This window comes from Cupressus sempervirens, chromosome 11 (genome assembly GCF_028749045.1).
Source record: "Cupressus sempervirens isolate cs-2001-9-10 chromosome 11, ASM2874904v1, whole genome shotgun sequence".
In the NCBI taxonomy this organism is placed as follows: domain Eukaryota; kingdom Viridiplantae; phylum Streptophyta; class Pinopsida; order Cupressales; family Cupressaceae; genus Cupressus; species Cupressus sempervirens.
This window is the reverse complement of record NC_143128.1, coordinates 322,688,850-322,702,318: the sequence shown is the minus strand read 5'-3', so window position 1 is coordinate 322,702,318 and position 13,469 is coordinate 322,688,850. Positions and strand designations below refer to the sequence as shown.

The 13,469-nt window shown below is 37.1% G+C and overlaps 2 protein-coding genes across 3 annotated transcripts in view; both read right to left on the bottom strand.

Moving 5' to 3' along the window:
- Positions 1 to 13,469, bottom strand: part of LOC149529408 (cytochrome oxidase complex assembly protein) — a 97,221-nt gene that overhangs the window by 50,264 nt on the left and 33,488 nt on the right. For both annotated transcript variants that reach the window (XM_089808674.1, XM_089808675.1), the window contains exon 2: positions 5,024 to 5,158. In XM_089808674.1, coding sequence (XP_089664800.1) covers positions 5,024 to 5,158 — 135 coding nt within the window. The remainder of the gene's footprint in view (positions 1 to 5,023; positions 5,159 to 13,469) is intronic.
- LOC149529409 (uncharacterized) lies at positions 31 to 3,321 on the bottom strand. The gene is made up of 4 exons (XM_089808673.1): positions 2,798 to 3,321; positions 1,232 to 2,665; positions 808 to 1,096; positions 31 to 689 (listed from the first exon to the last, which is right to left on the bottom strand). Exons 2-4 carry the CDS (start codon positions 2,623 to 2,625, stop codon positions 126 to 128), a joined length of 2,247 nt encoding a protein of 748 aa, XP_089664799.1. The 5' UTR covers positions 2,626 to 2,665; positions 2,798 to 3,321; the 3' UTR covers positions 31 to 125.

Genomic DNA, 13,469 nt, shown 5'->3' with positions numbered 1-13,469 from the left:
AAATCAAAATGACACAATGAAAGTAAATACTAGAAGTGTAAATGAGATGTCCAACTCCATAATAATCAAAAGCAATAATGTATCTGAGTATCTGAAAAGCAGAAAGCCAAATATATGGCTGTCCTCTAGGAATCTAAATCTCTATCTAAATCAAGATCATCATCAATCTCATCCTCTGAATCACTGGCAGGGGTAGGCAGAGGGTCCTCATCCAATGGAACTCCAAGCAGCCCTGGGGGTGTGTTATCCTCATCAATCTGCAATGCATCCTCAGGATTAACATCCCAACGTAGTGCTGGAGTCTGTCGATACTCAAGACTCTGTCGCTCCTGTAGTCGCAATACACTATGAACAGCCACAAGCTTCTCTGATCGTCTAGAGGTAAGGTTGTTCCTCTTGACCGATTGAATGAAGCTATATGTAGACCAATTCCTCTCTGCAGCAGAGGAACTCGCAACCTGTGAGAGAAGACGGGTGGCAAGGGCTTTCAGCTCAGGTGCATCTCTACCATGCCATGTCCACCATCCAATCGGGTCCTTTTGAGCTAATGTAGCTCTATCAGTCCTCGCCTCTGGTCTACCAAATGTTGGACCACGAAGATTGGCAAAGTCAAGCCATTGCCCTCGAATTTTTGCAGCATCCTCTGCACTATACATTTTTGAAAGGGCCTTGAAGAAGCCGTCCTTCACCTATATTGAACAAACAAAAATTAAGAAGTGAGAACTTAGAGTTTATAAACTTTACAAATAAAATAAAATATTTAAAAATGTATTATAAAATCAGAATTCTTTAATAAATTAAACTCACCTCCTCATCATTAGATGGAAGCACTCTCCCAGGCCTTGGTGCATACCATTTTGGATTGACTGCATAGGCTGCCATATGAAGTGGGTTGTTCATAGTGTTCCACCTTTTCATTACAATGGGCTTAAGATGCTCCTCGTAGAACTCCAAAGTAGGTTCCTTATCTTTAACAGCTTGCTTGATCTGCCCAAGCATGCTATCAAAAGTCTCATAAATCTCTCCAAGGCTAGGAGAGTCAGTATCAGCATATCTAATGACCTGCACAATAGGGTCAATGAAGGAGCAAATGTATCTGCAAATGAAAGAAAATTGCAAGTGAGAAACATAATATGTTAAAAAAATCAGCAAGTGCTTAAATCAATTTTTTTTTTTTATTAAATCAGCAATAATAACAATTATGATATCCACCAATTCTTAAGTTTCTTACCTCATTGTGGTCCACCAATGTTCATCTAGGATTCTTCGTTTGACAAGTCTTCCATCTGGGGTGCTTGATTCATGCCATCTATTCCACTCTGCATTGACCACCATGGATTGTAAGGCCTCTTGGACCTCAAGCATCCTCTCCAACAAAATGAAGTAGCTAGCATATCGAGTCTCCACAGGCTTGAGGAATTCTTTTTTGGAAAATGTCCTAAATAATGCAAGAGATGTGTGATGATTGCAAATAAACATTTGCACGTCTCTAGCCTCAAACACCATAGTCTTTATCCAATCAATTTTCCCAAAGTCCTTCAAGGTGTTATTCAATGCATGTACACAACATGGGGTCCAAAAAATGTGTCTATAGGTGCTCTCTATTATCAATCCAGCTGATTTACACACACGGGCTGAATCAGTGACTACTTGCACAACATTTGAAGTCCCTACCTCTTCTATAGCATCCTTCAAAATCTGAAATTGGAAGGATGCATCCTTCTTTTTTCCCGAACAATCAATGGCTCTAAGAAAATAGGCCCCTGCTGTACTAGTGACAATAAGATTGATGAGTGGCCGATGTTTGATATCGGTCCAACCATCCATGATAATAGAACATCCATCACTCATCCATGTTTGCCTCATATCCTCCATCAAAATGTTTACTTTTGAGTACTCTTTGTCAAGGATAGTGGTGCGTAATTTAGTCTCTCCTGGTGGTACAAATGAGGGACCAGCAGCATAAATATCTTTGCACATTTGTTTATAGAATGAGGAACGAGAAACATGGTATGGTATGCCATGAGCAACAAGAAATCTGCCAATGGACTCTTCAGCTCTATCTTTTGCTTGTATGTTAAATAAATCAGCCACATTGGTATCTCTCTTAGTCTTGGCCTTTCCCTTCCCTTTACTAACAGTGCTAGTGGGAGTCAATGAGGGTGTGGGTGTGCTACTCATAGGACCCCCGGATTTCAATAACTCCCCCTCCACATACAACCTATTGGCCTCAAGTTTTTCTTCCTCCGTAATTTTTTTGCAACCTTTCACCCCTTGCCCACCTATCCATAAAAGATGGCAATACACTCTTGTGTAGCTCCCAAAATAATGCTTCTTACATAAATGACACTCCCATTCCCTACTACCCCCCGAATTTTTCTTCTTATTCTTGTCTACTTTTGTGGCAAATTGTAGGAGAGGTTTCTTAGGGTTGAATGGGCCTTTGGCATATTGTTTTAAGGCTTTGGAAGGGCACTCAAATGGATTAGGCATAGGGACATCTACATTAGGCTCATCAATGGCTGCCCTAGGTCTTTTTCTTGGTCTTTGTAATTGTGACACTTGAGTTTCTTGCATGGCAACTTCCATGCTATCACTACTTCCCTCACTCTCACTGCTGCTCATGTTTTTGCCTTTGGATTTTACAATGATTTATAGTATACTGCTGCAAGTTATAGAAAAAAAAAATATTTCAATGTTCCATTAACATGCCCTCTTTATGTCATTGAAAAAAATGAAAAATGACAACAAACAACAATGAAGTTTGAATCAAACAAAAAGAAAATAAAAAACATACCTAGAATGAAGTAGAAATGAAGGCAAAACTTTCTCTTCCACCTCCAAAACACACTCCTCTTTTGTTGTTGTTGAATGTTCAATGTTTTCCTCTTCCTCTTCCCAACTTGCAAACAACTCCAAATGAGCAATGAGCTCCAACTTTAACTATTTAAGAAGACACATTAGGGTTAACAACTTAACATCCATGTGGGCCCTAGGCGGAATAGAAAAGATTAAATTTTTTTTAAAAAAAACCATTTTTTTTAACTTTTTAACTCACCCATGGCCGGCTGGAAAATAGGGGACGGCGTGGGCAAAAGGGTACGGGCGAGGGACGGGAACGCCGTCCCCGGTACGGAAATCCGTACCCAAGTTTCCTACGAAATTTTTTTTTGCGTTTCGGGGACCGTCCCCTTTCCCCTCAAAAAGGGACGTCGCAGGGTACGTCCAAAATCCGTACCCGCGTCCCCGTTTCGTACCCGGTACGGGTACTAGGGTACAGAGGCAGGGGACGCGTCCCCGTGGAGCATAGGTTTTACTTACTGTCTATTATCAGATTATTTGCTCTGGGACAGCTTATGTTTGTAACAAACATGCTATGTAACCAACCTATTAATACTTTTGATATCCTTATGAAAAAAATATAATCAACATAAGTCTATGCCACTTCGGCCAAAGGTAGCCCATAAGGAGTAAGAACAGGGGATTGCAATAGAAGCTGGAAATTGAAATTTTTTCTGAACTGAATTGGTCACCAACCCATCTACTGTGTCCAGGGTCTAAGAGTTGGATCTAGAGTTAAGTGTTGGATCTAGAACCATAGACCCTGGACACAATTCTTACTATAAGAGGCTTTAGACTTCACATAGTGCCTAATGATAATCTTCCAAATCTCTGAGCCTTCAACAGCACAGAATATCCACTTAACAGAAAGGGCAATCCCTTTATGATGGAAGTCAATAATGATCACTTCATCGAGTTTCTTGGAAAGAAAGCAACCTTCTAGGCCACCCTCTGAAAACTGAGTGTGCCATGGGCAATCGTCAAAAGGGTGCCCATAAGGAACATAATAGAGAATTGCAAAAAGTTGGAAATTGAAAAATAAACTGCTCTAAGTTGGCCACCAACCCATCTCCTATGTGTTCAACAAATTACCATGCTTCCCAAATGTCAGAAGCTCCTTTAAATTTTGATGAGGGCCAGGATCAAGAGTAGAACCTAAAACTATAGACCTTGGCAATATTTCTTCCCATAAGAGACTCTAGTCTCCACATAGTGCATAATGAGAATCTTCTAAGCCTCTCAGCCTACAACAGCATAAAGAATTTACTTGGTAGAAAGGGCAGTACCATAGTAGTGGAAATCAATAATCATCACTTTCAAGTCTCTTGGGAAGAAAACAATCTCCTGGGCCACCCTCTGAAAACTGAGAGTGCCATGGCAAATAGCCAGTTAACCTCCTAACAGCCTAGCAAGCTTTTCATGAGCTACCTAGAATGTGTCCAGGAGGAGAATTAATAAATGTGTGTGGCCTCTTTCATTTTAGAATCAATTTGGAATTTGTCTGATATTGTCATGGACTTTGTTACCCAGTCATGATTTTCATTGGATTCTTTGTAGCACAGTTTTAAGAGTTCAAAAGAGGAGGCCTGTGAAGCAAAGGAATTCCAAAGAATTAAAAAATATCCCCCAATTCAAATGCAAAAATGACTTAGATGAAGCTCCGTAATCATATTTTCTCAACCTCCAAAGCACGTTGAAAATCTCATTCAAGGTCAGAAGCACCAAAAATCCATCAAATTGAAGAAGTGTTAAAAAAAATTGTTAAGGAAAAGAGAAAATGTTAAGGGCTTATAAAATATTGACAGAATAAACATCTGGTAATCAAGTTTGATTGTGGAGTTAAATGAATAAATATATAAGATTCTACGAATAAAATACATGTGATAGGATTCAACTAAGAAAATTTAGTTTTAAAATGGGCAATAGATCATATTGTATTGACTAGCTCACCTCACCCTTGCCTATCCCTTAGCTAACATGGATATCCAAAAAGCCCTGTTTTGCAGGCATCCTATGTTTTATTTCAAGATATAGGCAGCCAAGGAAATTATTGTTGAGTGGTCATATTTTTCTTATTAATTGTATTTTCTTGCAAGCAAATAAATATTGATATTTTCCTAGTTAATCCAAGTGTATATCAATTCAAATAATGTAAATAGAAACATCTTTTATCTCAATATACCTGCTACATTTATGGTAGACTGCAAAATCATCAAAAGAACTTAAAACAAAACCTCCTGTGACGCCGAGCAATACAAATGACACAACTTTTCTTGCCAATCTGGTTTGCCTGACTGACCCAGCTGAAGATGCAACCCTGCAACATAAAATGGAATAAATATTTGTTTATGAAAAATTACAGTATAATTCCAATTGAAACATACAATATATTAGTTGAAATGCAAAGTAAAATCGCTCTAAGTATATTTATAGTACAATTATTTGTAAGTCCTAAGATTTATATTATAATATATAATAATGATCCTATTGTCTAACACTTTCCAATTTCAATATAACTTACTGAATCATTTAAATTTGTAAGTTTTGTTATCTCTAAAAGTTGCACCATGACTGAATCCTAAAATTCAGTCACTCTGACAAACATGAAAATACTCCTATGTTTGTGGGTGCCCAAAAATGGAGTAAATCTCTGGATTCTAGGCAGGGTCCTATCTGATACTTCACCTAAAACTGATGCAGAAATGTCAAATATTTGGTTGGAAAAGGGTAAGAAAGACTTCTTGCTTGAAATTTAAATATTGAAATGGTAAACTTAACTAAAATTTAAGGTAATGCACCAAAACACTAAGATGAGAAGATTATTGACTTGACACAATAAAGCTTTACTGAACAATTCAATGTTGGCACAAAACTGATCTTAGAAAACTCATACATAAACAATCTACAAGAAAGATAGACTTTGAACAAGATGCTAACAGGAATAATGATACTCACAGTTAATAAGCTGAAATGAAGCATAATTTCACAACTTGTAACCTATATGGGTATTGCGAAATTCACTTGCAAATGCTGAAAATGAGACATTAACTCAAGGATTTAAAGCAAATCACAGAAATAATGTCAAACCAGTGACTTACACACAGAAAAGTGAACACAAAATGGCCTCCAAACTATTATTTATTCAAGCTCCAAAGGTAGTACAATACATCCTCATAAAACTGGTTACAAAATAATCTTCAAAATATCATGAAAGACTCAAAGAGATCATTCCAAAACTGTCTCTGCATAAAAACTGGAACCCTTACAAATAAGCCTCAAGCTCATACTAATGCATTTTTACATCTAATTACATCATAAATGCAAACCACCAACTCCTTGGTCGAATTCAGTCTTAAAGGCCAAACTTGAGCCCCTCAAAAGTCTTCAAAAAGGGGCAGATATGGCCTAAAAGTCATGACCCCAAAATATCATCATAATGGCCTTATAAATGAAGTCAGATCTCCAAAATAAAAACCCAAAAGTCTCTGAAAAGCAATAACTCTGCCTGACTTTTCATCCCATCATCATGTCAAACTTTGCCCAAAATATCTATTAATTTTTATAACATAAAAATAGATATTTGTCTCTAATATATTTTAATAATTATTTGAGAAGTTATAGTAACTTATTACTAGCCGCGATTTTGGAAGGAAGAACGAAGCTCATGGAGCCCGAACTTGGCACTTTCTGGGCACTTTTTGGCTAAATCTGCATGTCATTTTCCACTCTTTGTGGCTGAAATTTACATTATTTTGCAACACAAACAAAAGGCAAGTCTTTGTTGATTTTTTGTCACAAAATCTCAGATTTTATGTAGAAAAAGAAAAGGAAAAAAATATCTATTTGTTCATTTGTTGGAGATCCTTACATTTTTAGAGATTTTTTTCTTCAGAAATAATCGTGGATGTTCTCCCTTATAAAATGAAAATAGCCCTGTGCTTTGACTATGATTTCCTTTAAAGTCTTTTACATGTAAAGCATTCCTTGAATATTTTATGCTTTCATTCTTACCTAGATCTCTTTCATTTCAAAGTTTATGCATACTGACGTAGGGAGGCTGATGGTTACTAGGGCCAAAGGCACACCCAACTACCAAAGCCACCTGCAAGAGTAAACGCAGCAGAGACACAACACGGAGAATAGCAACCAAGGGAGATAGGAGATAAAAGACATTCACAACCAACATAAAGAAACGTTAAAAGTGAACAATATAAAAGACCTTTTCGAAGGCCCAAGACTCCTCAAGGGGGCCATTTTACTTATGCAGATTCACAACAAAAGAGACAGACTGGAGAAATCACATCAGACTGACTAGGAGTTCTATGTGGGTTCCTTAGGCTTAAGGCCTCGTGGACGTCATTAAAAATCTTTCATTTATTCATTCATTCATCAAATTATCAACATGCATGCCTACATATAAGGCCTTCCGCGTTACGGCCAACAATGCAATTGAAACTTTGATCTTCAATGATGATCTTCGCATCCTAACTCTTCAAGACAGAGACTATCTGTTTCGTCCCTCTAACTCACTGACTCCTTAAAACTCGATCCTAAACCTCATTAAATACTTGTGCGGCCAAAGGTCAGCCTATCACATAAATTAAATCCTACATTAAATGCATGCACAGCCACAAGTCAACTAGCAACAACTATTAAATACAAATACTAAAATTAAATACGCACAAAGTTGGCTCAAACTAGAACCAGACACAAACAACTCCATCAAAGAAGGACCAAGACAAATACTATCACTCGGCAATGCTTGGCATTGCAACTCAATGAACACTATGAACTCGGCAACAATAGAGAAACATTAAAACATGCAAGATAGCAGTGCAACCCAGGATGCTCCTGCATCAGACAACCAGGGATGAAATAAATGATTCTCCTAAATCATGGAACTTGCACAGCCCGAGTTGAATCCAACTCAAATTGGGAAATGCATGTAGCATTTTCAACTGGTCTATTCTTCCACTTCACCAAATACTCAGTAATCTTTTCTTCTTATGATTTCACCAACTCTCTGATCCAACACCTGTTCAACCTCTTCAATCTACTTCTTAGGATAATCATCTGATACAACAACTTCATCATTTGACTCATGATACTTATACAAATCAGCAACATTGAATATAGGAGATATATCCATGTCATTAGGTAACTCGACTTTATAAGCATTACCAATCTCAAACTTCCTCAAGATCTCACAAGGTCCAAACTTCTTCATCTTCAGCTTACCATATGTTCTAATAGGAAATCTGCCTTTCTTCAAATAAACCATCACCTCGTCACCAACTTCAAAATCATGTCTTCTAGACTTATCAGCATTCTCCTTATACTTCTGATTACTTTATTCCAACCTCAGCTTCACTTCCTTAAGCAAAGAATCCATAAAATCAGAAAATTCTTCCCCTGCAACACTTCTCTTTTCTTCACCAGCAACATCCCACAAATCTAATATTCCTCTACGCTGCATTCTAGTAACAATCTCAAAAGATGTTTCCCCTGTACTCCTATTCACAGAATTATTATATGCAAATTCAACTTGTGCCAACACCAGCTCCCAATTATATGGTTTATCTCCAACTAAACATCTCAAGAAGCTACCCAAGCTTCTATTCACAACCTTTGTTTGTCTATCTGTCTGTAGATGTAATGTAGGACTAAACTTCAACTCAATGCCCATCTTCTTTCACAAAGTTCTCCAAAAATAACCAACAAATTTACTATCTCTGTCAAAAATTATACTTCTTGGTAATCAATGCAATCTAACAATCTCTTTGAAAAAAAATTCAGCAATATGCTCAGCATCTGATGTCTTCTTACATGGTATGAAATGTGCCATCTTAGAGATCTATCCACAACAACAAATATGGAATCATACCCTTTTACTATCTTAGGTAATCTAAGAACAAAATCCATACTAATGTCACTCCAAAGTTTTTCAAGAACAAAAATAGGTGTATACAATCCAATATTCTGACTTAATCCTTTTGCAACTTGACAAATTCCACAACTCCTTACAAACTTTTGAACATCCTTATATATTTGTGGCCAATAACACTTATCCTTCAGCAAACTCAATGTCTTATCAATTCCAAAATGTCCAGTCAATCCACCACAATGTTATTCCTTAATCAAATTAACTCTCATAAAACTTCTTGGTATACATAACTGAATTCCTTTGAACAACATACCTTCTTGAATGAAATACTGATCATACTTAATCATGTGATCTGATAGATTTGGTACTTTACACTCTCTCCATGCCTCAGAAAAATCAAGGTTAGTATCATACAACTCTTTCATTTCATCAAAACCAAGAACTTCAACCTTCATCTCAGTCAACAAAGAATATCTTCTGCTCAATGCATCAGCAACTCGGTTAGTAACTCCACTTTTATGCTTCACCACATATGTGAAACTCTATAAGTATTCAACCCACTTCATATGTCTTCGATTCAATTTATGTTGACTCTCCAAATACTATAAAACTTTATGATCAGTATACAACACAAACTCCTTAGGAATCAAATAATGTCTCCATTTCTTCAAGGCTTGAACAATAGCATAAAACTCTTGATCATACACAGAATACTTCATTTTAGCATCATTCAATTTCTCACTAAAGAGAGCAACAGGTCTACCTTCTTGACTCAATACAACTCCTATTGCACTGCCACTTACATCACATTCAACTTGAAATATTTTATTGAAATCAGGCAAAGCCAATATAGGTAACTCAACAACCTTTTGTTTCAAAGTCTCAAAACTCTTATCAGCTCCATGTGTCTACTTGAACTCTTTTTTATCTCCTCTCATTGTCTCACTCATAGCATTACAAACAGAACTGAAATTCTTTATAAACTTCCTGTAAAAACTAGCCAAACCATGATATGATCTTACCTCACCCACATTCTCAAGTGTAGGCCATTCCAAAATTGCTTTAACCTTCTCGGGATCCATTCTCAACCCATCAGCTGAAATCACAAATCCCAAATACACAATCTCCTCTTGTATAAAGGAACACTTTTTCAAGTTAATCATCAACTTCTCCTCTTTCAATCTCTGTAATACTTGTCTAACATGCTCAAGATGTTCTTCCTTAGTCTTACTAAATATCAAAATGTCATCCAAATAAACAATCAGAAACTTACCCAAAAAATCTATTGAGAACTTCGTTTATCAACCTCATAAAAGTATTAGGTGCATTAGTCAAACCAAAAGGCATTACCAACCATTCATACCATTTTTTGTCTTGAAAGCAGTCTTCCATTCATCACCTTCTCTAATTCTAATCTGATGATAACCACTCTTTGAATCAATCTTGATAAAATACTTTACTCCACTCAAACAATCCATTATGTCATCCATCCTCGGCATAGGAAACCTATATTTCACTGTAATCTTGTTAATAGCTCTGGAATTAGTACACATTCTCCATTCTCCATTCGCCATTCTTCTTAGGTGCTAATACAGCTGGTACAACACATGGACTCAAACTTTCTCTGATCAAACCTTTCTGCAACAACTCATGCACTTGTCTGTTAAGTTCTTCATTCTCTGTAGGTGTCAATCTATATGGTGCTTTATTTGGCAAACTAGCTCCAGGGATCAGATCCATACAATGACTTATACTTCTTATTGGTGGTAAACCATCAGGTATATCCTTTGCAATAATCTCCTAGTACTCATTCAGCAAGTTTTCAATTTTTGCTGGTACTCGGCCTCTACCAGTTTCTACTATCACTCAATCATTACCAGCTACTGTTGTCACTCGGTCATTACTAGCATTCGTTGCTTGGTCATTACTACCAAAATTCGGTCCTCTAGAAACTAATTACAAAAAAATCTTGGATCATTTTCATTTTTTTTTCAAACTGTTTCCCATTGACCATGCAAATTCTCACAGTAGTACAATTAACCTCATCTGGACTTTCAATCAAAGGCAATAATACTTGTTTTCTTCCGTTCACTTAAAGAGTATATTGATTCAATCTTCCATCATGTATAGCATATCTATCATACTGCCAATGTTTACCCAACAAAATATGACAACAATCCATGGGCATAATATCACACAGAACTTCATCAAAATAATGTCCAATCTTGAATTTCACAACGCATTGTTCACTTACCAATATCTTATGCTCATCTTTGATCCATGAAACATGATAGGGTTTAGGATGCTTCAGCCTCTGCAATTGCAACTTTGTAACCAACACCTCTGATGCCAAATTTGTTGAACTTTCATTGTCAATGATCACCTTGTAACATTTTCCAACCATCTTACACCTAGTCTTGTAAAGACTACTCCTTAGAACAGGTTCCTCATCACTTCCCTTACTATATAAGGTTCTTCTCATCATCAAATTTTCTCCAGCGTCACATCCACTCGATGAATCCTCAATGTCTCCTTCAACCATAGCATTTCGGATACCTTGTTCATTCTCAGATGATCTACACTCAAAGGATCTATACCCTTCTTTGCCACATCTAAAACAATTACCACAAAAACCACCTCGAGAATAAGAATTACCTCTTCCACAGTAAGAACTACTACCTCCTTGGTCTATTCGATCTTGCCTTTGTCGTCATTCTTTCATTCAAAGCTGCCCTTATCTTGCACAAAATTGTCAAATCTACCACCTTCTCCATAAGATCTACCTCTGCCTCTTTGGAATCTACCACCTCTACCTCTTTGCCTTTGTTCATGCTTCTTTGTCAAGATCTCCTCTGCTTTCAAGGCATATTGATATGCTTCCTCCACCCTTTCCAATTTTACAAAACTTTTTTCATCTTGAATCCCAGATCTCAATCCATTTCAACTTTCTCAACATCATCATCTACATGTTCAGATCTGTTGTCCAATCTATAAAATTCCTCAGTATACTCCTTCACAGTCATGTCACTTTGTCTCAAATTTTGCATCTTTCTCAACAAGCTAACTTGGTAATCAATAGGAAGGAACTTCATCTTTAACTTGTTCAACATTTTTAGCCAAGTTATGATCTTTTCCTTTCCTGTCCTTTGTCTATCAGTTTGCAAATGCTCCCACCACAGTAAGGCATGACCCTTCAACCTAGTAAGGGCAATTTTCACCTTCCTATTATCATGAGTGTTTCAAACTCAAAGAACTTCTCCATATCAGAGATCCAATCCAACACAACATTGGTGTCCAATTTTCCATCATCAGGAACAACTTCTACAGTAAGCTTTGAATGTGCCCTAGACAATACTCTGAACAATCTTTCCTCATCTTGATCTTCTTCAGGTTCTGGATTAGGATCTGGTGCTATTGCTTCATCATCACTACATCATCAAGAAGTCCTCCTCTCCTCTGGGCTGTCTCCACAGAGCATCTAATCTAGCTGCAATTTGTCTCAATGTATCGAATATGGAATTCTCAGCATTTCCTCTATCTCGAACCATTTTTGTAATCAAGTTCCTGCAAGATCATAACCCTCTGCAAGTTTTAGGTCAAATCCTCATATCTACTACTCTACAACCAAATCAACTTAGGGTTCTACACGATCCAATCTCCACAAGGATGAACCTCAAGCTCTAATACCACCTAATGCAAGGAGGCCGATGGTTACCAGGGCCAAAGGCACACCCAGCTACCAAAGCCACCTGCAAAAGTAAACGCAGCAAAAACACATGATGGAGAATATCAACCAAAGGAGATAGAAGAGTAAAATACTTATTGATTCATCAAATTATCAACATACATGCCCGGCTGTAACGCCTTCCGAGTTACGACAACAATACAATTCAAACTTTCCTCTTCAATGTTGATCTTTCCATTCTAACTCTTCCAGACAAAGACTATCCATTCCATCCCTCTAACTCACTGACTCCCTAAAACTCGATCCTAAACCTCCTTAAATACTTGTGCAGCCACAAGTCAGCATATCCGAGAAATTAAATCCTACATTAAATGCATGCACAGCCACAAGTCCGCTAGCAAAAATTATTAAATACAAATATTAAAATTAAGTACGCGCAAAGTTGGCCCAAACTAGAACCAAACACAGACAACTCGGTCAAAGAAGGACCAAGACAAATATTGTCACTTAGCAATGCTCGGCACATATTGGAACTTGGCACATACTAGGAACTCGGCACCAACAGGGAATCGGAACATACTAGGAACTTGGCAATGCTTGGCATTGCAACTCGGTCAACAATATGAACTCGGCAGCAACAGAGAAACATGAAAATATGTAGGATAGCAATGCAATCCAGGATGCTCCTACATCACATACATTTCATGTTTGTTAGTCTTTAACTGATAAATACACTTAAAGCTGTTATTTTCCATCCTCATTTCTATTTATCATGCTTCCCAAGAACGCAGAGCATCATTCTTTTGCCTTATTGCTAAAAGATTACTTGATGCAATCAGCTGTAAACTCGTCACTCTCACAAAACTCAGATTTTCTTTATGCAAAACTATCACTTGTATAATAAGACTACATAATAATATCACCAATATTCTTTTCCCTTAACTATAGAAGACTTATAGCTTTACCTTACTGGTTGAGATAGTTACCTCTATTCTTCTCATTTTCAAAATCTCCATATGGCTCTTTTATTGATTGTGAGTCTCTAAATGTCTCTTGTTG